Here is a 26,442-nt window from a genome sequence, read left to right on the forward strand (position 1 = left end):
CCACTTCAAGGGCATTTGGATTGGCCAGCACCAAGTCTCCCATTGTGCAGTTTGATGGACACAGGGGGCAGCATAGCAGGTGTTCGGTTGTCTGAAGTTCACCACAGTCACAAAAGGCCGTATAGATGGGGAAATTCCATTTTTGTAGATTCGCTCTGGTTCTACCCACTCCAGATCTAAGTCTGTTTAAGGACCTCGATGTCAACCAGTCCTCGGTGTGACTGGGAGGTAATACTCCCATGGTTCTATCCATTTCAAGAGCCCACGGGTCTTTTGTTTCCATTTTGTAATCCTGACTTTGTCCGATCATCCTTCCAGGTGTTCTGAAGATGTTAAAAAAGCTTTCCTGGACTTCAGTCTTCGTTGGGCAGGTTGGTATCCAAAGAGTGGATGTGAAGGCATTAGATTTGTTTTAAGCCTTTCGTTATTAGCAGCAACCTCTCTCCTGACATCACAAGGAGCAGTACCGGCAAGGTAATTTATTTTCTCGAGAGGAATTGGCTTCAGGACACCAGTAATTATTCTACAGCTTTCATTGAGTGGCACATCAATCTGTTTTGCGTGGGCAGATTTGTACCACTCTGGACAGGCATATTCACTGGCGGAGTAACATAAGGCTAGTGCAGTAGTTCTAACAGTTTGTGGGTGTGTTCCTGGAAGAGACCTTTTGTTTTACATTCATACAGTGCACCTTGAAGGTGAGACTGCAATCGAGAGTAACGCCCAAGTATTTGGGATGGAAGCAGTGGTCTAGCGTAGCTCCTTTCCATGTCACAACGAGTTTCCTGTTGGCTTGTCGATGTCGTAAATGGAATGCACAAACTTGGGTTTTGCTCGGGTTTGGCACAAGTTGGTTTTGATCATAGTAGTTGCCGAGTTCTTCTAGGTCAGCTTTCAGGGTGCATTCTATTGCTTCAAAACTATCTGACTGGACAGCGAGAGCAAGGTCATCAGCATAGATGAAACTTTTGGTGTCTTGAGGCTGTGGCTGATCATTTGTGTCTATATTAAATAACAAAGGTGCCAGTACACTTCCTTGAGGTAAGCCGTTCTTTTGAGTTCGGCAATGACTTTGCCGACCCTGAAATTCAACAAAGAATTGGCGGTTATGAAGAAGTGTAGCTACCAGTCGTGTTAACTCAAGATCTTTAGTAAGACTGTGAAATTTTTTTAACAGGAGTCTATGGTTTACCGTGTCATACGCTGCTGTGAGATCAACAAATGCTACGCCTGTGACTTTTTTAAAACTCAAAGCAATCTTCAATGTGCTGAGTTAGATGCAAAATCTGGAAGGTGCAATTTCTTCCAGGTCTAAATCCTGACTGCTGTGGGATAAGAAGTGGATTAATAACTTCAGTAAGGCGATTCGAAATAATTCGTTCCATGATTTTATACAAGTGGCATAGAAGAGATATTGGTCTATAACTTTTTGGATCTTCAGGGTTTTTTCCTGGTTTTAGGATTGCAATCACCCGTGCCTTCCGCCAAATCTTTAGGATGTTGGATGATGCTAGGCATTTGTTGAATAATTCCACGAGCCACAACTTTGTTCCAGAACCGAAGTGCTTTATTTGTTCAGTGCAGATATCATCCAAACTTGCAGCTTTACCACTTTTGCACATTGTAATAGCAGTTTCTAATTCAGTGAGATTAAATGGTCTGGCTAAAGTACTGATAGCCTCAGATTCCCTCGTCACAGTTTTTGACTCTGATTTCCTAATAGTTGATCGTGATTTGCCATTATTAAGCAACTGTGAAGCAATATGATTGGCTGTGACATTAGCATGGACTGAGCATTTAGTTGGGTCACTGTTCAGTTTTTTCAGAAGCCTCCAAACCTTTTGACTGTTAACTGAGAAATCTGTTTCCTCCATCAGTTTCAACCAAGTTTTCCTTTTTTTGTCTGAGATTGAAGAGAGTAAGTCATGTCCGGCTGAAATTGTCTCTTTGCTGAAAGGGTTTACTTCGAAGAGGGCAAGGTACTTCTCTGGGTAGACTTTTGCATCAGCAGTTAAACCTTGGTAGTAATGTGTTCTGCAATCTCTGGGTATTGATAAACGTGAGGCTCTCGATACTGCATCAACAAAAGTGTCATAAGATTCTGGTTCTGGAGGAATCTCTTTTATGAAGCTGTCAAGTGTATTGCTAAATTTTTCCCAATTAGAAGTACTATTTTATGTTAAAAGGTCATATAAAAGTGGAGGTATTTTTAGTATGCCAGTTTGAGAAAGTTATTTGTCAGGAACATAAAAACTTACATGTAAAGAAATAGTTATTCCTTTAAGAACCCTAATACTTAAATTTAAACAAATCTGATAGGAGGAATATGCTAGTATAAACGAAATTATGCAAACATATAAACCAACATAATAGGAAACAAACATTTTACACAGTTAATCATCACTTCACATTTTACTGCAGTCAGTCTTCACTTTGGTTGCTTTCAGCATCATTTCTGGAACACTATTTGCACATTACTACATTATGTTCTTTGCAAATGGCCACAGCACACTGCACACATCGAGTAGTGTTTTCCTGTACTTTTTGCGTGGATAGTATATGCACTTTTGACATTCCACCCCAAGAGGAACTTGCTGTTGCTGCTATTCCACTTCAGGCTAACCAGCTTCTCTTCTTATCTGTATTTTAAAATTGTATCCAGATTTAGGCCTACATTTGATGATCGTGTAACCAAGTTTGATTTTACTATATTTCTCTCTGCTTAAACATTTCAGATACTCGAGCCGTGACTCAGTATGACCTATGTTACTGTGATAAATGATTTGGCTATTTATAGCAGCAATATTCAAAGGTGAAAAGAAAATAGTGAGCGGCCACCTGCAACTTACTCGCTACTGAATATAGGCTCTTCATTTCATCGACAATATCAACTCCACCGTCCGACTCGTTGGCTGAACGGTCAGTGTACTGACCTTCGGTTCATAGGCTCCCGGGTTCGATTCCCAGCCGGATTGGGGATTTTAACCTTAATTAGTTAATTCCAATGGCACGGGGGCTGGGTGTATGTGTTGTCTTCATCATCATTTCATCCTCATCACGACGAGCAGGTCGCCTACGAGCGTCAAATAGACCTGCACCTGGCGAGCCAAACCCGTCCTGGGATATCCCGGCACTAAAAGCCATACGACATTTCATTTCATCAACTGCACCTTTAGTAAAGTTGTCTGATTTCTGCATATCTCCATTATCTGGATCAATTTTATCGTTGTGCATTGTAGAAAGCTTGAATATGTTTTTATTTCTTTTTGAAACATACGACATCAAGAGGCACTTTTTCCCCATAACCAAACATGCTGCTGTAAACTGGTCTCCCTCTGACATCAGCAAAGGAAGGGGGAATGTCACGTTTATTTTCCCTGACCACGAACCTACTACGTGGGCGTAGCAGGGGGAGAGGTGATACTCCCACGTGGCGCACCCAGGTGGCGGATAGGGTGTCCTAACCGGCTTGCCGGATTTGAGGGAAATAAAATACCTCTTGCGGACCAACCACACAACCCCTGTGGGTGGGGATGCAGATGACGAATACACCCACGGTATCCCCTGCCTGTCGTGAGAGGCTACTAAAAGGGACGACCAAGGAATGTTTGTATTAGAACCATGAGACTACTTGTGATTAGTACCATCACGTGGAGAACACCATGGGACGGTTTTACTTGCGCATAGTACCACTATGTTAGGTATCAAATAGGTTTGTGATTAATAGCACGCAGGAGCACCGTGTCATCAGCCCCCCACTTAGAGTGCATTGTCGGCTTTTACAGTACCTGTGATTAGTACCACTATATGAGCGACACCATGGTTCTGGCTTGCCTATGATTAGTACCCACGATATGAGGAACACCACGGGATAGTACTAGTACCTGTGGTTAGTACACTTATGTGATGAACACCATAGGTTTGCGATGCCCTGTAAATGGTGCTGCAATGTGCAAAACACCATAGGTCTGTATTACATGTGCGAATTTCATTACCTGTGAGTAGTACCATAATGTGTGGAAACCATGAGTCTACGCTACTTTTGATTGGTACCGCACCATGACAAATACCATGGTTCTATTTTCCTAGCGATAAGTACCATTATGAGGGGCTGATGACTTGGATTTTGGTTTCCTTTAGACTGCAAGCATCATCGATTCAGTATTGTGCTTTAGAAGCAGTCCCTTGGTCAGTAATACTATTATTTTACGTCAGTTTCTGTGAATGTGAGGCACTGTGGGCCGGATCCATTGATTGTTTTAAATTCATATCCATCCATTCATTCTTTGTCCTCACGTTTTGAATTCTGGTCAGTGGAGGATTTTGGTCTTTTAATTTGTCATTACATTTCGTACCATTAGGGGCCAATGACCTAGCTGTTAGGCCCCTTTAAACAACAACCGTCATCATCATCATATTTTCCCTGAGTGTGCCAACAATCGTCGTATGGTGATTTTCCAAAAGATCGATGGCTAACGGCACTGAGGTATGTAATATTACGCCCTCTGTTGGCATTTGGCTCAGTTAGTTGTTTTACCACACTGATTGCACCATTATCCATTTGATAAAGGCCATCAAGCTTTCCTTTTCACTCCAGGTAAATGTGACACCAAATTGTCTCCGTGTTCGAATATTCGTAGGGGGATTATGGAGGCCCCACTTGGTAATCCCATCCCTTCCTAAAATGAAGGGAATGTGGCCTTCAACCAACGAAACTGCCTCTTCTTCCTCAACCCCCTGTAGGTGGGGGACGCAGACGAGGAATACACACACGGTATCCCCTGTCTGTCTTGAGGTGTCTAAAAGGGGCGACCAAGGGATGATCAAATTAGAACCATCAGACTACTTGTAATTAGTACCATCATGCGGGGAACACCATAGGTCGCCTTTACTTGCGAGTAGTACCACTATGTTAGGTACACAATAGGTTTGTGATTAGTAGCAACAGAGTGTGAATAAGGATGAGATTTACAGTACCCGTGATTAGTAGCAACAGAGTGTGAATAAGGATGAGATTTACAGTACCCATGATTAATACCACTATATGCGGAACACCACGGGCTTACTTTGCCTGTAATTAGTACCATTATGTGAGAAACACCATGGGCCTGGGCGTTGCCTGTGATTAGCACCACTAGATGAGCGATACCGTGGGTCTGCGTTGTCGTATGATTAGTACCCACTATGTGAGGAACACCATGGGATAGTGTACGAGTCCCTGTGATTAGTACACCTATGTGAGGAACACCATAGGTCTGTGTTGCCTGTAAGAGGTGCCACAATGTGAGAAACACCATAGGTCTGCGTTACATGCGCGTATTACATTACCTGTGAGTAGTACCATAATGTGTGGAATGCTGCGAGTCTACGTTACTTTTGATTAGTACCACAACATGACAAATACCATGGTTCTACTTTACTAGCGATAAGTACCATTATGAGGGGCCGATGACCTCGATTTTGGACCCCTTTAGACAACTCGCATCATCGATTCAGATGATAAAGATGTTGTTTCCCATAGGGAACCTCAAATATTTGTTTCAAATGAATCGATTCAGGATTGTGCTTTAGAAGCAGTCCTTTGGTCAGTAATACTATTGTTTTACAATAGTTTCTGGGAATGTTGGGCATTGCTGGCCAGATCCACTGATTGTTTTAAATTCATATTCACCTGTTCATTCTTCATCATGTTTTGAATTCTGGTCAGTGGATGATTTTGGACTTTTAAATTGTCATTACATTTCATCTCATTTTGTAATATTAGGGGCTGATGACCTAGATGCTAGGCCCCTTTAAACAAGAAGCATCATCATCATCATCATCATCATCATCATCATCTTCTTCCTCAGAACTTGCTGACACTTCTGTTTCAGAGTTATGATAACTTTCATAAACCCCATCTGTTTCATTACCATCACTATCGTTGCTCAAGTTCACTTTCTTCACTGTTTCACTCAACCATGAAAGTATCTGATCAGTGGATGCCATTATAAGTTGTATAAATACACCAACAACAGTTACAGTATAATAATTTCACACTAAATACAAGCATAAGATAAAACTTACTACAACGCGCAAATTTGAGTAGCACTGTTACTCGCTACTGAGTGCACCGTTCACCAAACATGTACTGTCGTACCTTATAATGGACTGAGGGTCTTTGTTTACAAATGTAATGGAAATGACTGACACCTCCCCTTCCTAACAGACTGTTTGACAGATATAAGGAGTTTCAAAAGAAGAGGTCTTGTGACATTCCAAACAGCAATATCCTACGGAGGTGAGCACTGCGCTCACCATGCGAGTAACCACATGTTAACGTGGTGATGTCAAATAATACATAAATCCAAAGCTTACTCACATTTACTCAGTTGTATTTTTCCATTTCACGTAGAATTTGCATATTTTTGAAGTTTGTGATTGCCCTCTGGAAGGGTCGTCACACGCAGTTGACCAACAGTAACAGGCTATCATATTTATATATTAACATCCCAACGTCCCTGGTAGTGCCGTTCTGCATCTTTGAGATTCTGGTGGAATGTTTTCCTTGCTCTTCACTTACGGCTCCAAAATTTGGAGGGAAGTAGTCCAGATGTGATGCTAAGAAACTAACCTTTAGGTACATATTACAACTGAGTTGGTTGAACTTGACCAACATGTTTCTTACATTTTCATGTTGTCAAGGAATTTTTCCATGACCCCCCAAAAACCCATGGCGCAACAGCCCCGAAAGGCCATGGCCTACCAAGCGACCGCTGCTCAGCCCGAAGGCCTGCAGATTACGAGGTGTTGTGTGGTCAGCATGACTGATCCTCTCGGCCGTTATTCTTGACTTTCTAGACCGGGGCTGCCATCTCACAATCAGATAGCTCCTCAATTGTAATCAGGTAGTCTGTGAGTGGATCTTGAACCAGCCCTCACGCACGTAAAAATCCCTGACCTGGCTGGGAATCGAACCTGGGGCCTCCAGGTAAGAGATAGGCACGCTATCCCTACACCACGGGGCCAACAATTTTTCCATGCATCTTCCTCAATGTTAGTCATCGTTCCATGAATTTTTTCGCCCTTCTTTGACTTTTGCATCTTATAATCTGGAAAATTTCATGCATAAATATTTGAAGCATACAATATTTTTGTCTAATGCGTTAACATACTGTTCCATTGACCAATTTGATGTGCAAGGGTGGAATGGAAAATTTTGTGCATAAATATTTGAAGCATGGACTATTTTTGTCTAATGCATTAACATACTGTTCCATCGACCAATTTGATGTGCAGGAGTGGAATTAAAATTTTTTTCGCGGTCAACAAGACTTGACTTCGGATCCTGGTTGAAGTTGCTCCCTTTCAGATCAATGCATAGTATCCTAATGTTTCTTTTGTGCCCTTCTGTCCTGTTCGCATAGGAAACAGAGAAATTTTGTGTAGTCTTTTTGCTGTCCCAGCAGCAATCCATTGACCTTCAAATATCTGCAAATTTGCCACTCATGCTCTCAATATTTAAGTTTTTCGAATACCAACTTTAATGTCATATGTTTCGGACAGCATTGTGGAACGTGCAAGTGGTATGGCAGCCAGAACGTTGCTGTTATGAAGCAAAACAGCCTTAAGACTTCTTTTGGAAGAGTCAATAAAATGGTGCCAGTTGCTAGGATCATATTTTTTCTCTCCCAGTTGATGCAGAAGATTTCAAACATCTGTACAAAATACAAGTTGATCTTCTTGTGTATAATATTTTCAAAATTCTTTTACACGATTTTTGTATAAGGAGAATGTAACCCTGGATGCCAACGCAGTTTTGAGCCAAATAATTCACTCTTTTTCTTTGGTTAACTCGAAATCTCTTGTCAAATCATTCTATTATTCAGATTGTGTAAATTTGTTTGATGGTTGATGTGGCTTGAAGTCCATTTCTTCAGCATCTGGAATGCAAGGAAATGCTTTCAGTTTCATCACTCAAGTTACCGGATGGAGTAGGTTTTGGAAAGTCAGGTCCATGAGGAACAGGCCAAATATCTGACAAGAGATTTTGGATATTTAATTTTCTTTTGTAACCGACAACATTGGTCATACAAAAATGACTCATCATAATGATTGTTCTGCTCTCGCCATTGCATGGGTATGGCAAACGGCATTGCGTTTCATTTGCCCTCATACCAGTAACGAAGTCCCTTCGACACAGATATTGCATACAATATGAGGTACAAAAGATTTGTCTTGATCTCCAACTGTCAATTGAAAGTAAGAAAAATAAAGTTTCTATACAAATTCCACAAATGTAGCAAAACTTTTGAGAACTTTGTTTACACTGCCTTCTGTACACCCCTGGTACACTAGCCATAATGGCCTTCAAATACTAATACAAAAGTTTCATGAATAACGATCAATAGAAATGAATGTAAAAGATGCATTAAACGCGTACTTGTTGGGGTGCGTCTCAAGCACAACTATCAACCTAGTTTATTTTGAAAAGGGATGAAGCCCAACATAAACATCGGATAAGGACTGGGGATTAGAACACTTCTGTTTATACAAGTGGTCTGAGATATCAACTCTTATCTTATCTGCAATCCAACTTCCCTTGCACTCTTTTAATATTGCGCATCTAAATTTCTAGAAAACAGAATTCAGAACTTTGGCCCTCTCTTACGTCTCGACCTGCCATCTTCACACACAGGATTAATCATGTGCTTCCATACCTTGAGGCATAATATACTATTCTTCCAAAGTGAGTTGCGTGAGAACATTTCTCATCGTTACATCTTACGATTGCAGATGTACTACAAAACAGAATTGCGTCAAAACTAGACGTGATACAAAGAAAATGACACCATTTTCAGGTTGAGGGCATCAATTTCCATATGGAAAAGATATTTTCAATCTATTTTACCACAAAATCATATTGGCTAGTGTTTTTTTTTTTTTGAACATATAATATTCATAATAGCAAAAACATAAACTCACTCGATGTGTTGCTCTATACCAATGAACTCCAACTTATTGTACCCTGAGGGCCACATATCAAGCTCTGAGTCTCAGTGGAAGCTGAATCAAGATATTCCACCAAAAATAAAAATACTATAATGAATTTAATAAAATGTAAATGTTTTCCGTATACTGTTTAAAATTCAAGTACATTTTAATGAGAGGTGCAAAACTTGCTTCTTAAATCCAGGATTTTATCAAACTGTGGCTCTAATTTATTCTGTTGAATAAATAAAATATCTTTCAAATGTTGGTCACTCAAGTTACTTCTGTATTTTGATTTTGTATACTTCAACAAAGAAAAGATTTACTCGCACCTATAGATAGAAACAAATATGAAACACTGTGCAAATATTTGGTAGTGGGGTGGTTTTCTGGAAGATATTAGTAAAACTGAATAAGGCTTACTTCTTTGAACTTGTCCATCATGGTGTTATCAGCTTGCAGATCAAGAGTTTCACTTGCAAAGCTGGTTGAATATCTTCAGTTTCAATAGAAAGAGGGTTCTGAAAAATCCTGATCACCTTAGAATGTGTTTCTAAGTCTGAGAACTTTTTCTGCTGATCACCAAGAATTTTCATTGCAAGCAACTGTGAAGCATATTCTCCATGCCTGGTGGTGTTTGATATTGCATTGACTCAGAGAGGTCTTATGGCAATTATGTGATACGACAGCGCTTGTGCCTGTAAAGAAGCGAATGTGGCCTTAATTAACATACAGCCCCAGCATTTGCCTAGTGTAAAATGGGAATCCATGGAAAACCATATTCAAGGCTGCCAACTGTGAGTTCAAACCCACTATCTCACAAATGCAGGCTAGTAGCTGTACTCCTTGAATTGCATTGCCAACTCATTTGGTCATTGGCTGTCAACTGACAAAATTTGCAAAATTTTCCTGTGGATTGAGTCATTCAAAAACGTATCAGTTTCTGTCTAAAACTTTAGATGTGTGAAAAAGGTCATAGATAACATTTCACTCCCCCTGAAGTTTCTTTTATTCAATTCATTCATATCACCCATTAAACTGTACTTGAGGTTTTGAACTGTACACTGAAAATGTTATGTAATACACTTTATTAAATTCATTATAGTCCTATTTTTGGTAATTTTTGTAGGATCTGGTTCGCACTAAGACTTAGAACTCAATATGTGACCCTCAGGGTCCAATAATTTGGAGTCCCCTGATATCGAGCAACACATCTAGTATGTTCATGTTTTTACTATTATGAATATGAAATTTGAATCTTTATTAACTGATTGGTTTTTGAGGGAAGTGTAGGAGGTAAGAACGCTAGGGGTAGACCAAGGTACGAATATGACAAGCAGATTAGAGCGGATGTAGGATGCAATAATTACATAGAAATGAAAAGTTTAGCACAGGATAGGGTGGCGTCTAGCTGCATTAAACCAGTCTATGCACTGATGACTCAAACAATGACATATTGACTGATTTTATGTACGAGAGCAAATCAAAAAGTAAGTTGCACTTCCAAGTTATGGCCATTTATGAAACCACCTACACATAGGCAACATGACAACGTACAATGTAAGTTAACTTTTCCACATAGTCCCCAAGAGACTGAAAACATTTCTCGGAACAGTCAACCAACTTTTCGATTGCGGATGTGTAGAAATCACCTCCAGCACTATGTAACCACCTGGAGACAGCTGCTTTCACCTTCTCATCGTTTCGGAATCGTCGTCCACCGAGATCCTTTTTCAGCTTACCAAACACATGATAATCGCATGGCACTAAATCGGGACTGTATGGAGGATGTTGCCATACCTCCCACTTGAATCACTGGAGCAGTTCAGACGTTTGGCGGGCCGTGTGAGATGTTGCATTATCGTGCAACAAAATCACGCCGGATCTCAGTGGATGACAATTCCGAAACGATGAGGTGAAAGCAGCTGTCTCCAGGTGGTTACATAATGCTGGAGGTGATTTCTACGCATCCGGAATCGAAAAGTTGGTTGACAACTCTGAGAAATATTTACAGTCTTGGGGACTATGTGGGAGAGTGAACTTACATTGTATGTTGTCATGTTGCCTACGTGTAGGTGGTTTCATGGTTATGACTTGGAAGTGTAACTTACTTTTTGATTCGCCCTTGTATGTTAGCATTCTTCCCATCATGCAATCATCACACAGGACATGTCTACCACCTTTTTAAAACAGACTTCCTGATGGATACAGTGTATTGCCAAGGGTTTAACACCATTGGCTTCGAATTCTTCATTTAGTATTCCAATGAAACCTGCTTTTTTGCCACATATATTTTTTTCGCCATCCCTTTTCTTTTGTGTGCACATTTTTAGCCAAGAAAACAGGTCGTACTTTTCATGAAGTTATCCTCACTTGTTGAACTTTGCAAGCTGATAAGATCTATTTCTTCAGTAACTTAGAAACACCTCTAACACCTCCAAAGACCAATAAAACTTGAGCCATATCAGCAACATTTGTAGATTCATCCAGGACTAATGAGAAAAGAAATGTCTAAACCTTGTCTGCAACAGAGTGGAAAGATTATAGCCAGTTTTTTCAACTTTATGTGCCACTGTGTTTGCTGAAAGGCCAATTGCTTTACACTGCATGCATGATTTTTGTCAGCAAACCGTTTTTCAGCCACAGTTTTTTAGTCCCTGTTGATGAATGGCTTGCTTCCTTTGGTGATTTCTCTAGCAGTTCATAAACTTACACTCGTAACAACTTAATTTTCTTGCACATGTTTCTTAAAAAACATTATTGTTGAACAAACTACATGCTCAGAGTTATGAATTTCATTAGGTTCCGTATTGAAGTGGGATTACAGTAAATTAATTAAAATTCTTTCAAGGTCCACCTATTCAATACAATGACGTTTTATTGTAATTCAATCACATGTCAAATGGTACTAGTTTCGGCATCTATGTGCCGTCATCAGCCTTAAGTACAAATTAAACAATTATATATATTCCTAAACCATCTAAAACACATTTTAACACATAATAAAATACATTACATTAATGATACATGAGATAAGTTAAAATTATGTTACAATTGAAAATTCTTAAAATTCTGGCTGTTCGTTGTATAGTTCAGTCTGTGTACTTCCAGGATAAGTGAATTTGTGCTGTTGTATGCTGTCTATGTGAGTGACACTTATTCACTTGATATTAGGTGGTTCCGGGGAAGTTTACTTTGATCATGTAAGATTGTGATATAAATAAAGATGAATTCCCACTTCAATTTAAACCTGAAGGAGAAAATAGCCAAGTTAGATGTTGGAAGCAATGTAGGCCTATGGAAGTTACTAGAATCATTAGATTCATTGAATGATGATTGACTCACCTTGAGCAGCATGTTGAACGTGTTGTTACACAGACGGAGCCAGACGAAGTGTGTGGGCAGCGGTAAAGGAGGCAAGGGGAGGGAAGGAGGCGGAGCCCTGCGGGGGAATGGAGCTATGGCAGGGGCGGAAGGATGGGGTAGTGGGGGTAATTGACGAGAGTGTGTATTGCGGATTACTTGGAAAATCAAACTGTTTTTCGATAGTTTGGTATTTTTAAGCCTATCAATTAAAAGATCGAAAAGGATATTGAGTTTCTCGTAAATTTCGTTTAAATTATAATTGGGGTTGAATTATTGATCGCAGTTAATATAACAACTTTCGATAATATTCATAATGGGTCCCTTGTTTGCTGTTTGAAGAACTTCTTTATCTTGTTCAATGTCGGTAAATTTGTGATTAGTGTCGTGCATATGTAGACCCATGGCGGAGAACTTATTGTGCCTCATCGCGTTGACATGTTCTGAATATCTAATCATAAAATTGCATCCTGTTTGACCCACATAAGAGCTGTTGCATTCATTACATTTTAATCTATATATTCCAAATTTGGAGTAGATATTGGGGAGATTGATTGATGCAGAGTTATGTAAAATTTCGGAGGTTCTGTTGTTAGTTTTGAATAAAATTCTTACATTGTGTTTCTGGAAAAGGTTGGTGATTTTGTGGATGACATTTTATTTTATTTCAAATCTTTGCCTTTTTTCCCTAAACATCGAGAACTTCTTCTTCTTCTTCTATCGCTTTACCCATACTTTGTGGTTGAAATAGGAGTTTTTTCCTTTTCTTTTATGAGTTTGGTTTTAGGCCGGTACCTATATTTGTTTATTATTTGTTCTATTAATGGCCTGTTGTACCCATTGAACTTGGAAATTGCCCTTATGGTATTGAGTTCATTATTAAGATCTTTCTTTGCAATGGGTATGGCAAACGCTTGATATACCATGCTATTGTATGCTGCACGTTTGTGCATTAGGGGATGTATGGAATCTTTGTGGATCGTGTTAGCGGTTTGTGTAGGCTTCCTGTATATTTTGTAAGACAGACCAGAGATATTTCTAATAATGGTTATATCTAGAAAACTGATTGCCTTATTAATTTCTGACTCTAGAGTGAATTTAATGTATGGGCCAATACTATTCAAATCTTGAAGAGTGGAGTCCGCGTTCTTGATTAATCACAATAAAATGTCATTGTATTGAATAGGTGGACCTTGAAAGAATTTTAATTAATTTACTCTAAACTACACGCTTGAAGCATTGTGGATTTCCAACCAATTTCTCATTTCCATTTAATTACATCACATGAGAACTGTAAGCCTTTCTTTGTTAAGTTTATTACCGTGACACTTCACACCCCTAAAATTCAGGGTTTTATGTGGCAGATGATGAAAATAGAGCTCTGTTTCATTTGCAAGAAAAATATCGGCAGGATTATAATATTTCAAAATTGATGGAAGCCTTGTAGTTTTCCACGTTTCAGTAGTTTTGCACAATGTAGCGTCATTATTAGGGGCCGTATTTTTTGGTAATAATACGCACAAATTTTTTGATATCTACTTTCCTCTCTATATATGACTTTCCAGGTACTAAAAGTACCGTATTTTAGCAAAATGAACTCGCGAAATCTGATTTATTGCACGAATTGGGCAAATAATCACGAAATATACTCTACTTGGTAAGAAAAATGTGAAATAGTATCAGAAGAGCTCTCCAGTAAACGTTTCTGAGAACTTGACTATCGTAGTTTCTTTCTCATATGCTTGTTAGCGCTGAATATTCTCCAAAAAAATGTACACAAAGCGGTGCGCACCGTGTATCGAAAGTATGTATATTCAGTTCTCCGATATCTAAGGCAGTCGATAAAAATCTATATCTGTTATCGATTACAGCAAATAGCATTGTGGTCGTAACAAGATACTAAGACCGGTTGTAGATACAGCAGTGCGCAATGAGAGTTCGTTACTTACGAACCTTTATCGGCAAATGTCCAACATTTAAGTATAAAAGTACCAAGCTCGATAGCTGAAGTCGTTTAAGTGCGGCCAGTATCCAGTAATCGGGAGATAGTGGGTTCGAGCCCCACTGTCGGCAGCCCTGAAGATGGTTTTCCGTGGTTTCCCATTTTCACACCAGGCAAATGCCGGGGCTGTACCTTAATTAAGGCCACGGCTGCTTCCTTCCACTTCCTAGACTTTTCCTATCCCATCGTCGCCATAAGACATATCTGTGTCGGTGCGACGTAAAGCAAAAAAGTATAAAAGTGCTGAAAGCTGAAGTCACAACAGGTTTTTCAAGGGACGAGGAATACAACAGTGAAGGCTTCCATGTATTTGATGCTGCAAGAAAGATTATAATGTATAAATAGTGTACCAGTAATATTCGTAAAGTGGAAACGTACGTAAACATCGCAGAGAATCCAAATTAAGCAAATGAACATAATTCTAAGCAGTAAATAACTATCGGCGATACTTTACACATCGTAAGGGAGTTGAAAAATGATTAGCAATTTGTATTAGACACAACAAAAGCATCCATGCAAGCCAACATTCCTCTAGAATAATTGGATAATCATGGCATGAGGAAGAGAATGAATATAAACAGAAAGATAATTAATACTGTCTTTACTGTAAAATATGACGGTATTGGTAGGCCTATTGTAAATAAATTTCCTGTTTGAGTAGTAATAATTTTATTGTTTTACATCCCACTAACTACTTTTACAGTTTTCGGAGACGCCGAGATACCGGAATGTTGTGCCGCAGGAGTTCTTTTATGTGCCAGTAAAGTAGTGACACAAGGCTGGTGTATTTAAACTCCTTCAAATACCACCGGACTGAGCCAGGATTGAACCTACCAAGTTGGGGTAAAAAAGCCAGCGCCTCAACAGTCTGAGCTACTCATACCCGGCTGGGGGGAAAAAACCATATCCATGAACATCTTCCAGGGCTATATGACTTTGCAAAATGAAATGAAAGCACATCTGGTTGAGGAAATGAAAGAAGAAAATGTTAGCAAAGCTTTAGGAGGTTTCATAAAAGACCACAATGAATTCGTATCCAAGTGTTCGCAAGCATTAGGCGTATGGTTTTCGACGTCTAATGTGGTCAGTGAGAAGGGCTTCTCTGCTTACACAAAGACACTTTCTAACTGTCTCACAACTCTGCATCCTGATAATGTTGAAACCATGCTTAGTTTGTACTTTGGAGACAAGTAATTCAACGTCTAAAATGTAGGCTAACTTCATTTCGAAGTATCAGTGATTTATATATTTATTTCTATAACTTCTTTTTCTTAATCTGTTTATCCTCCAGGGTTGGTTTTTCCCTCGGACTCAGTGAGGGATCCCACCTCTACCGCCGCAAGGGCAGTGTCCTGGATCTTCAGACTTTGGGTTGGGGATACAACTGGGGAGAATGACCTGTACCTTGCCCAGGAAGCCTCACCTGCTATGCTGAACAGGGGCCTTGTAGAGGCTGAGTGGACCCCGGTCCAGCCCTCGTGCCACTTTTCAAATTTTGTGGCAGAACCGGGAATCGAACCCGGGCCTCTGGGTTTGGCAGCTAATCACGCTAACCACTACACCACAGAGGCGGACCTATTTCTGTAACAATTTGCATATTTGGTTTTTCTAAGATTTAATAACAAGTTTACTTTAAAATCCTTTATCACAAAATTAGTTACATTTACCATATACGCTGCTACAAGGAAGATTTCACAGGAAACATCGATCAGTATAACAATTTATTTCACGAAATACCTACCGAAATAGTGTCAGTTTTAACACCAAAATCAACAGTTTTATTTCACCAAAAAATAAGGCCCTTTGTCATTATCCAGGGCAGCAGCTTTGCCCCGCACACATCTATAAACTAAGTCGTGTTGATTCTTGAATCTTTCAGTCCACCCATTGTATGCATTAAAATAATCAAGTCCCATTTTCTGTGCTAAATGTGTAGCCTGAGTTCGAATCATAGTACCATCTAACGGCACGGTTGAAGCTCGCACGTGTACAAAGCACTTTAGAAGAACTTCTATTTTTGGAAACTGATCCAGGTGATTAGGTTTTCTTTTAGCTCGTTTTGCTTCTTCATAAGCAGATTTCAATCTGTTTATTCACTAACAGTCGCTTTACTAACAATCGTATTTCCAGGTTTAAAATACACCAACAACACTGTAAGGCAATTTATTGTCACTAAATGAATAGAAGCAGGTAATCTTTGATAACACCATTGAGACCACACATGCTCCTGAACTGATAATGAAATGAACTCTTGGACTGCATTACCGAGCCAAGCTAAAACATTTCTTATCCATAGCCGAAGTGACATGATCTGAACAGACGCTGCTTGAACGTAGTCCAGAGATTAGCTGTTAAAAGGTTTTACTGGTTGTTTACAGTTACAAGAAGATTCATGCTGATATAGATGTTAATTCCCATAGGGAACCTGAAATATTTGTCCCGAATGAGTAAATTTATAATACCAATATAGTTGGTCCGTTATTGGACATTTTACATTTTCCAGGTAACTCATTCCTGGTTGCCAGCGTTTTGCCTCATTGTGCTAAGTTGGGCTCATCAGTTGGTAAATAGCACAACTACTAAGACGCATGGGTAGTGCATATCGTGGAGGCCACTGCGTAGGCTACTTGGAGTTATTGGCAGTGACAGTGCAATGTGAGAGACTGTCTCATTTTAAAAAATTGATGCCTGTCTGGCTAACAGATTCTATAGATGTTGATTCCCAGTTTGGTAGCTCAGGTGTTAGAGACCTGGCCCTTAGAGCTCAAGTTTGTGGGTTTGATCCTGGCTCAGTCCAGTGGTATTTGAAGGTTCTCAGATACATCCTATAGGAAAAAAATTCTGGCAATTTGGTGTCTCCAAAAACCGTAAAAGTAGTTAAAAACTAATAACATTATTTATGGCATTGGTAACCAGTATGGAAGCTGATTCTTGATCTTTGCCTGTAGTCACTAAATCATGAACAAAACAAAATACTGTAGGAGAAGCAGTGCTAGGGCTTAATTAAAACCCATAAATTTCTGAAAATTTGATGTCAGTTCATATAAGATATGATTAATGCCCCAGTTAAATAAAAATGGTAAAATAGGATCATCTTGCATCACTCCACATTTATTGTCAGTCTTCTCTGTTCACTCATAGGCTGTTAGTATTATCTATAAGATGATTTTTTAAATGCATTCTGGCAATGAAGAGTGTTCAATGGTTGCTTTTAGTTGATCATAATCAGTACTATCATAATCTTTGCTAATATCAAGGAATACATCCTGAAGTTTCTTTCATTGTTGCTGCTCCCCTCTGGTACTAATTGAAGTTTGTCTAGTGTTTTAGCATTTATGCATTTTTTTTTTTTGCTAGTTGCTTTACGTCGCACCGACACAGATAGGTCTTATGGCGGCGATGGGACAGGAATGGGCTAGGAGTGGGAAGGAAGCGGCCATGGCCTTAATTAAGGTACAGCCCCAGCATTTACCTGGTGTGAAAATGGGAAACCACGGAAAACCATTTCCAGGGCTGCCGACAGTGGGGTTTGAACATTTATGCATTTAATGACAGAACAAATACTTATTGGACTTGATTTATTCAAATCATGCTCATCACCACCTCTATGAATGAGAAGTGTTCTGGCAGCCATGAGAACACAGCAGGTGCAGTTTTCCCCCAAGAAATACTGCTTTTCTGTGTTTTGGTGCTTGCTTTATTCGATAAAATCATAAAAAAACTCAGTTTTCCAGAAAATTGCACTTTTAGGAGTTGAAGGAGCATTTTGAGTTTGCAACTCAGGGCACTTGCACGTCCAATGTAGAGTCCAGGCAATCCTGGGGCTGTACCTTTATTAAGGCCATCGTCGGTCGCTTCCTTCCCACTCTTGGCCATTTCCTATCCCATTGTTGCCGTAAGACCTGTCTGTCTCATACTTCCCACATCAAAGCTGGAGATCTGTCAAGATGGCCCCTCAAGGTGTGTTGATGCCTTCCCTTCTGAGATGCTGGGAAGCAGAAACAAGCTTGCCAAAGGTTGGAAGAAATGTGGAAGAATTGGGATTGATGAGGAAAGATAACAGTATATGATGATGTGAAGATTGTCTTTGTCCTTTTCTGTTTTATGTTTGTCCTTGTTTTTGTTGTTCCCAGGTTTGCTTGCTATTGTGTTTATCCTATAATGTGTTCCTGCCTTTCTACATATTGCTTTATAACTAGACTACTGATGTACTTAACTCTGATTTTTATTTTGCAGATGGCAAACTTACAACCATCTGCAGAGGGTGGCTGTCCGTTCAAACATTTTGATGAAGAAAAATTAACATCTTATTTTCCGTCCCATCTAATGGAGGATGATTCTGTGCTAAATTATATACTACAGCTGAAAAAAAATAGTCCTAAGAAGGCATGCCAAGCTCATATGTTTGCAATTTCCAGAAGTGAACCATTGAAATACAGTTCCAGGACAGATGAAGGAAAAAGTTCCCTTATATATTACAGTCCAGCTCATTACTATCTCTCTTTAAAAAACACCTGAATGCTGTCATCTAACCTGCTGTAAAATTAAGACATGGGATACATGCAAATTGTGAGAGTAGGGTGAGGTACTCCCAAGAAGTTGGATAGGTCCATGAATATTTTTTAATGACTTTGGGTGGACCCCTAGTCTCATTCCTCTATCTGCAACTCGTGGATCTATTTTCATATCCCTAATATTATTTCCTTTGGGATTTAAAGCCTTTTTTTTCCTATCGGAGCTCAATTTCAATGAAGTTGTGCCATATTATATTGCAATGGCTACTGTCAATACTTAATGTAGAGAGAATTTGATTGAATCTGAGAATAAAGATGGTGTGATTTTTCTGTTTTTATTATCAATTCTTATCCTTGTATGAGAGCCGTGCTCTATTCATTGATCATTAGTGTAAGCACAGTGTTAGTGTAAGCACAGTGTTAGTGTAAGCACAGTGTTGGGGAACACTTGTATCATTGCACCATGAATCTTTGATTTATAAATGCAGAGATGAAAGGTAACAAGAGGTGAATATACATGCTGACAAAGTATGTTAAGCATTGACCTACCAGAAAAAACGTTGGGAGAATTCACTAGAACCTTGTTATCCAACCCTCATTATTCAGATTTCAGGTTTATATCCAGACTGTTCTTTTTTCTCTCTGTTTTTCTCAAATGCACAGATATCTGGAATAATTCACATGAACCTGTTATGTTGTTATCTTGTCCCCGCAGACAAATACAGTAGATATAGCCGGACCCATGCTTCAAGCTACAGTTACCTTGAAGGTCAGTCTGCGTCTGTACCTTTCAGACTTAAGAAGCTGTATTGTTGCTTTGTTGCCTTGTTTTTAGTTTGAGCGGGTAAAATGGCATGGAAGTGGAAGAAGCTCGTTGTTTCTATGGGCAAAAGGTTGGAAGCAATAAACAGAATACATAAAGAAATGGTGAAAAATATAGCTGCAGAATGGAATTGGAATTTCAACATATCTGACAGGAAGATGATCTGAAACTTTTGCTTCAAAATGATGATTAGAGCCAGTTTACACAATCATGGTACACTAAAGAAAGCAAGAAGTAAATTCTCAACTAATGGTTTACTTAGAACATCGGACAAACAATCATCCTATGCTCAAAAACCACACAAACTTGAAAAAATGAAATTCATACACCATTTCAGCATTGAGTTGACCTAATATTTGTTTCTGTCAATATAAAGGTTGTCATATATTATGTAGCTTGTTTTTATTTAGTACCTATATTAGACTTATGCCTTTCAGCATTCAGTGTGCAAGCCTCTGTGAATTTAATAATAGCCACCACAATCTTCTATTTGTAACTAGCTCTGTGGCCTTGCTTAATTCTACAGTATACCTAGGCCAGGCTGAGTGGCTCAGACGGTTGAGGCGCTGGCCTTCTGTCTCTAACTTGGTAGGTTTGATCCTGGCTCTGTCCGGTGGTATTTGAAGGCGCTCAAATACGTCAGCCTCGTGTTGGTAGATTTACTGGCACGTCAAAGAACTCCTGCGGGACTAAATTCTGGCATCTTGGCGTCTCCAAAAACCGTAAAAGTAGTTAGTGCCATGTAAATCCAATAACATTATTATTTTTAAATCATTAGGAGCTGAGTCTAATCATCATCATTTTAGTCTCCTTCTGCTTCTCTTACCCCCCATGGCCGAGTCCATTATTACCCTAGGTAACCTATCCTCGTCTATTCGCTTCTCATTACCCCACCACAGAAACCTGTTCACATGTACAGCTTCATCAGTTAGGTTCATTCCTAATATAGCCCTTATCTTCTCATTTCGAGTACCCTCTGCCATTGTTTCCATCTGTTTGCAAGAGATATCATTGTCGCTACTTTCATGTCTGTTACTTCTAAATTATTAATAAGATATCGTGAGTCCATCCAGCTTTCACTCCTATAAAGCAAAGTTGGTCTGAAAACGACTGGCATAAAGATAGTTTCATCCGGGAACTGACTTCTTTCTTAGAGAGAGAGAGAGAGAGAGAGAGTGTGTGTGTGTGTGTCCACAAGGGATAGCTGCCCTAGAACAAGGGGTACCGTACGGTAACAGCATCAAATAGATAATAATTTTTGCACTATTTATCTTAGGATAAAATGATCTTATATATATATTGAATTTTGAATTTCCCCTGTTGTAGCCCTACAGCTATCCCCGATAAGGAATATTTTTCTTTACACATACTGTACAAATGATGATTTACCATTGCCAATGAATCTCGTAAAACATCTAAACAATTTCTTTTAGATACGAAACAGGAATACCAAAACGAAGGAAGAAATTCACTGAAAATTTTGTGACAGATCCTTGTGCACCAAAGAGTAACCCAATCACTTCCCAGCAACTGGCAGGTATGTGATACTTTTCTTCAAAGTACTTAAAACAGGGTTCGTAGTGTCTCTTCTTTTCAGAATCAACTTCTTTGGCCTGTGAACTGTTACTCTCAAACCTTATTGTTGGATCAATAACAAAGCCCATGTTTCTCTTCCTGTCAATCGCGACAATGTCTGCACGCGTACTGGATCCATCACTAGAGATACAGTGCACTTCTTCAAAGACTTCAAATCTGCCAGATTTTTTGAGAAGTTCTGCAATACTGCTCCTGACCCTATGGTGCCTGTTATTTCTCAATAGTTCCCCTTTCGAGCAGAAACCAAGAACATGAGGGAGGGTTTCTATCTCGTTGCAGTGACGGCAACGGTTTTCTTGGCTTCTACTGGAACGCTTTGGACTGCTATCACATTGCAGTTCATTTTGGGAGGTTGAAAGTCCTTTCTTCGTTGATTCAGTCTCACTATTTAAGTTCCAAGATATTAGACTGCCAGCTTTCTGCACAATCTGCCATTAATACCAAACCATCGGCATAGGCCAAATTGTTTACTACATTTCCATCTAACGGAATTCCTCCCTGCCACTTCATACCTTTCAGTAAATGATCCATGCAAACTATGAATAACAAAGGTGAAAGATTACAGCCTTGTCTAATCTCTGTAAGTACTTTGAACAAAGAAGTCATTCTACCATCACTCACTGCAGCCAAATATTGTCAAGATAAATGCCTTTGATTGCTTTTAATAATCTATTTTTAATCCTACAGTTCCCCAGTACATCTTTTTCCCTTGGTACTTTTGTCACATGCCTTTTCTAGATCTACGAAACATAACTGTCTATTCCTCTCGTAGCATTTTTCATTTACCTGGCACATAATGAAAATGTGATCCTGACAGCCCTTCTGTGGTCTGAAACCACACTGGTTTTCAACTTACTCTCAACTACTGGTCACACCCTCCCTTCCAAAATGCCAGTGAATACCTTGCCTGGTATACTAATCAGTAAAATTCCTCTTTAATTGTTGCAATCCTTCCTGTTCCCTTACTTGTAGATAAGTGCAATTATTGCGTTTGTCCAATCAGAAAGTACCTTACTAACATTCCATTCGATACCATCCAATAAAGAAAAGAGAAGAAAACTGGTAAGTGACCCATAGAGGACAGAAAGTACAAGGAACAAATTAACACCATAAACATCTCTTACAAGTTCCCTCGAGTCTCAGCAAACAGAAATGGGAAGCATCGGACTTGTACTCAAAAGAAAAGGAAGGGTTATCTACTCTTATGTTAAAGAGATTGAGAAGTAATTATCAAATAAACAAACACGTCATGAAAAAAAAAAAAAATAGGAACTTCGATTAAATTTAAGTTCAAATGTGATTTTATTGGCCATTAAGTGCCTTGGCATAATAATAATAATAATAATAATAATAATAATAATAATAATCTATATATACTGATAATTCTCAGTAAATAACTTACAAAAGAGAGGCAGCCTACTTTTATGATATCACACATAAAAAGAAAGAAATCCTACAGAATACAGATAATATTACAAATAACCTAAACGGAACAACTCTCAAGACTTCAAATCTGGAACCTGGCTACTAACATGTTTTGTAGTCTACAAGGTTTAAAAAAAAGAAAAGAAAAGTTAAAAACCACGCGAATACAAATAATTAAAATTGTACACTAAATTTTGCGATCTCTTTCAAAAATTTTCATCCTAAATTCTTCACCTGCGTAGCGTTTCATAAAAATTATCCATAACGTACCAGGAGGGGAGGGGATCAAGTGAGGGGGGGGGGGGGGTAGGGTTGAGACTCTGGTCATGGGGGATTCCATCGTTAGACATGTGAGGAAAGTGTGCAGAAGAAAGGGAACCCGGGTAGTGTGTTATCCAGGAATTAGGTTGAGGCAGATGTTGAGGAAAGTAGAAGAGAGGGAGGAGGGGAAGGAGAAGGTGGTAGTTTTTCACGTTGGTACCAACAACGTAAGGCAAGCTGATATAAGTACCAACATAGTTGAGGATGTGTGGCATCTGGTAAATGCAGCACAGGTGAAGTTCAAGGAAGCAGAGATTGTTATCAGTGGAATACTGTGTAGGAGGGATACTGACCAGAGGGTGATTGGGGATTTAAATGAGACTATGGAGTGGGTATGTGGGAAACTGGGAGTGAAATTTCTAGATCGTAATGGGTGGGTAGGAGATAGGGATCTGCGCTCGGATGGCCTTCACTTAAACCGCAGTTAGAAAATTTGTTTGGAAAGGTAATAGGGAGGTACATTCAGAGAAATGGGGATGTCTAGGGAGCGGTGATAAGGGTACAGAGATCTGGAAGTAGGGATGACATAAAAAAATTAGTGTTGAACTGTAGAAGTATTGTAAGGGAAGGAACAGAATTAAGTAATTTAACCTTTTCACTTCCAAGATTTTAAAACCTTATGCATGTCCCATACCAGATTTTTCTTGATGTTTCGACGATGATTGAAATAGGCTAAAAATAACTTGTATTAGCTACTGGACAGTCATGGTACGACAACATTAGCAATAGTTTTCTCTTGGCACTTTTACCAGAACTTGACAAATGTTTACAGCTTGTTCTACTACAACTATAGAGGATGGTTGCTTAGTTGTACTTCCCCTTAAAACAATAATCACCACCACCACCACTCTACTACAACTTGTCTTCACTATACTCATAAAAGTCAGGCTCATCATTATTTTCTAACATTTCTAAAATATAATCTTCCTCCATGCTTTCTTTATACTTTGCGCACTCATCTCAGAAGACAGCTGTGAAAGAAAAGCACAAGCCACATAATTATTGTCAAAATACGGTAAGGCAATTTAGGAATTGTCCGTTGTCTGAACAGGGCATGTGATGAACTACAAAATTACAGCGTTGGAATGAACTCGGAAGTGGAGAAGAGCGCATTGCTTGAAATCGGAGTTAAATCGTGTTTGGGACAGCGGGAGAAATGCTGACATCCGAGTTAACTCGGGCATGGGATAGAAAAGGTTAATAGATATATATTTACCAGAGACTGGGTGAGTTGGCTGTGTGGTTAGGAGCGCGCCGCTGTGAGCTTGCATCCGGGAGATAGTGGGTTCGAATCCCACTGTCGGCAGCCCTGAAAATGGAATTCCGTGGTTTCCCATTTTCACACCAGGCAAATGCTGGGGCTGTACCTTAATTAAGGCCACGGCCGATTCCTTCCCATTCCTAGGCCTTTCCTGTCCCATCGTCACCATAAGACCTATCTGTGTGGGTGCGACACAAAGCAACTTGCAAAACAAAATATTTACCAAATATTGTAATAGGAGTTCAATCATGGCTGAGGATTGATATAATGGATGCAGAAATTTTTTCACGGAGCTGGAGAGTGTATCGTAGAGATAGGATAGGAATGGTGGGAGGGGGAGTATTCATTCTGGTGAAAGAAGAATTTGTAAGCTATGAAAAAGTTAAAGATGAAAAACATTAAATTCTAGGTGTAAGGCTTATTTCTAAAGATAATAGGCAATTTGATGTCTTAGGAGTGTACAGACCTGGAAAGAAATGTGATTGTAGCGGGAGAGATGAATTTACCAAATGTCAATTGAGAAGGAGATGCGAACGACAGGAAGCATGACCAACAAATGGCAAATAAGCTAATATGGGAAGGACAGCTGATTCAGGAAGTAATGGAACCAAATATAGAGAAAAATATCCTGGATGTGGTGCAGGTAAAACCAGATGAGATCTATAGAGAAACCGAAGTAATAGATGGCATTAGTGATCATGAAGATGTTTTTGTCGTAGTTAAAAATAAATGTGATAGAAAGGAAGGCCTTAAAAGTAGGGCTATTAGGCAGTACCATGTGGCTGATAAAGCAGGCATGAGGCAGTTTCTAAAACGTAACTATGATCGGTGGAAAACGGTAAATAAAAATGTAAACAGACTCTGGGATGGGTTTAAAGTAATTGTTGAGGAATGTGAAAACAGGTTTGTACCTTTAAAGGTGGTAAGGAATGGTAAAGATGCACCTTATTATAATAGAGAAATAATGAGACTAAGAAGGAGGTGCAGATTGGAAAGAAATAGAGTTAGAAATGGCTGTGGAAGTAAGGAGAAATTGAAGGGACTTACTAGGAAATTGAATCTAGCAAAGAAGTCAGCTAAGGATAACATGATGGCAAGCATAATTGGCAGTCATACAAATATTAGTGAAAAATGGAAGGGTATGTATAGGTATTTTAAGGCAGAAACAGGTTCCAAGAAGGACATTCCAGGAATAATTAATGAATATGGGGAGTGTGTATGTGAGGATCTTCAAAAGGCAGAAGTATTCAATCAGCAGTATGTAAAGATTGTTGGTTACAAGGATAATGTCCAGATAGAGGAGAAGACTCATGCTAAAGAAGTATTAAAATTTACATATGATAACAATGACATTTACAATAAGATACAAAAGTTGAAAACTTGAAAAGCAGCTGGAATTGATAAGATTTCTGGGGATGTACTAAAGACAATGGGTTGGGATATAGTACCGTATCTGAAGTACTTATTTGATTATTGTTTGGTTGAAGGAGCTATACCAAATGAATGGAGAGTTGCTATAGTAGCTCCTGTGTATAAAGGAAAGGGTGATAGACATAAAGCCGAAAATTACAGGCCAGGAAGTTTGACATGCGTTGCATGTTAGCTTTGGAAAAGCATTCTTTCTGAATATATTAGAAATGTTTGTGAAATTAATAACTGGTTCGATAGAAGGCAGTTCGGTTTTAGGAAAGGTTATTCCACTGAAGCTCAACTTGTAGGATTCCAGCATGATATAGCAGATATCTTGGATTCAGGAGGTCAAATGGACTGTATCGCGATTGACCTGTCTAAAGCATTTGCTAGGGTGGATCATGGGAGACCACTGGCAAAAATGAATGCAATTGGACTAGACAAAAGAGTGACTGAATGGGTTGCTATATTTCTAGAAAATATATCTCGGAGAATTAGAGTAGGCGAAGCTTTATCTGACCCTGTTATAATTAAGTGGGGAATTCCTCAAGGCAGTATTATTGGACCTTTATGTTTTCTTATATATAAATGATATGAGTAAACAAGTGGAATCAGAGGTAAGGCTTTTTGCATGCAGATGATGTTATTCTTTATATTCTTTACTCCCTGTTGTGAACTCTTTGGTGTTAGCCGTATAGTTACTCCATGACTGAAGCTACGAGCTCCAGGCGTTTCCCGCCGTATATACAGTAGAAGT

The 26,442-nt window shown here is 39.2% G+C and overlaps 2 protein-coding genes across 4 annotated transcripts in view; one reads left to right on the plus strand and one right to left on the minus strand.

Moving 5' to 3' along the window:
• LOC136873952 (DNA primase large subunit) overlaps nucleotides 1-19,164 on the plus strand; it is a 97,133-nt gene extending 77,969 nt beyond the window's left edge. For all 3 annotated transcript variants that reach the window (XM_067147344.2, XM_067147346.2, XM_068227607.1), the window contains one exon: nucleotides 18,572-19,164. In XM_067147344.2, coding sequence (XP_067003445.2) covers nucleotides 18,572-18,853 — 282 coding nt within the window. In that variant the 3' untranslated portion in view covers nucleotides 18,854-19,164. The remainder of the gene's footprint in view (nucleotides 1-18,571) is intronic.
• The window catches only part of LOC136873953 (magnesium-dependent phosphatase 1), a 207,717-nt gene that overhangs the window by 65,438 nt on the left and 115,837 nt on the right, over nucleotides 1-26,442 (minus strand). The window lies entirely within an intron of this gene.

The sequence above is a fragment of the Anabrus simplex genome, chromosome 5 (genome assembly GCF_040414725.1).
Source record: "Anabrus simplex isolate iqAnaSimp1 chromosome 5, ASM4041472v1, whole genome shotgun sequence".
Lineage (NCBI taxonomy): Eukaryota > Metazoa > Arthropoda > Insecta > Orthoptera > Tettigoniidae > Anabrus > Anabrus simplex.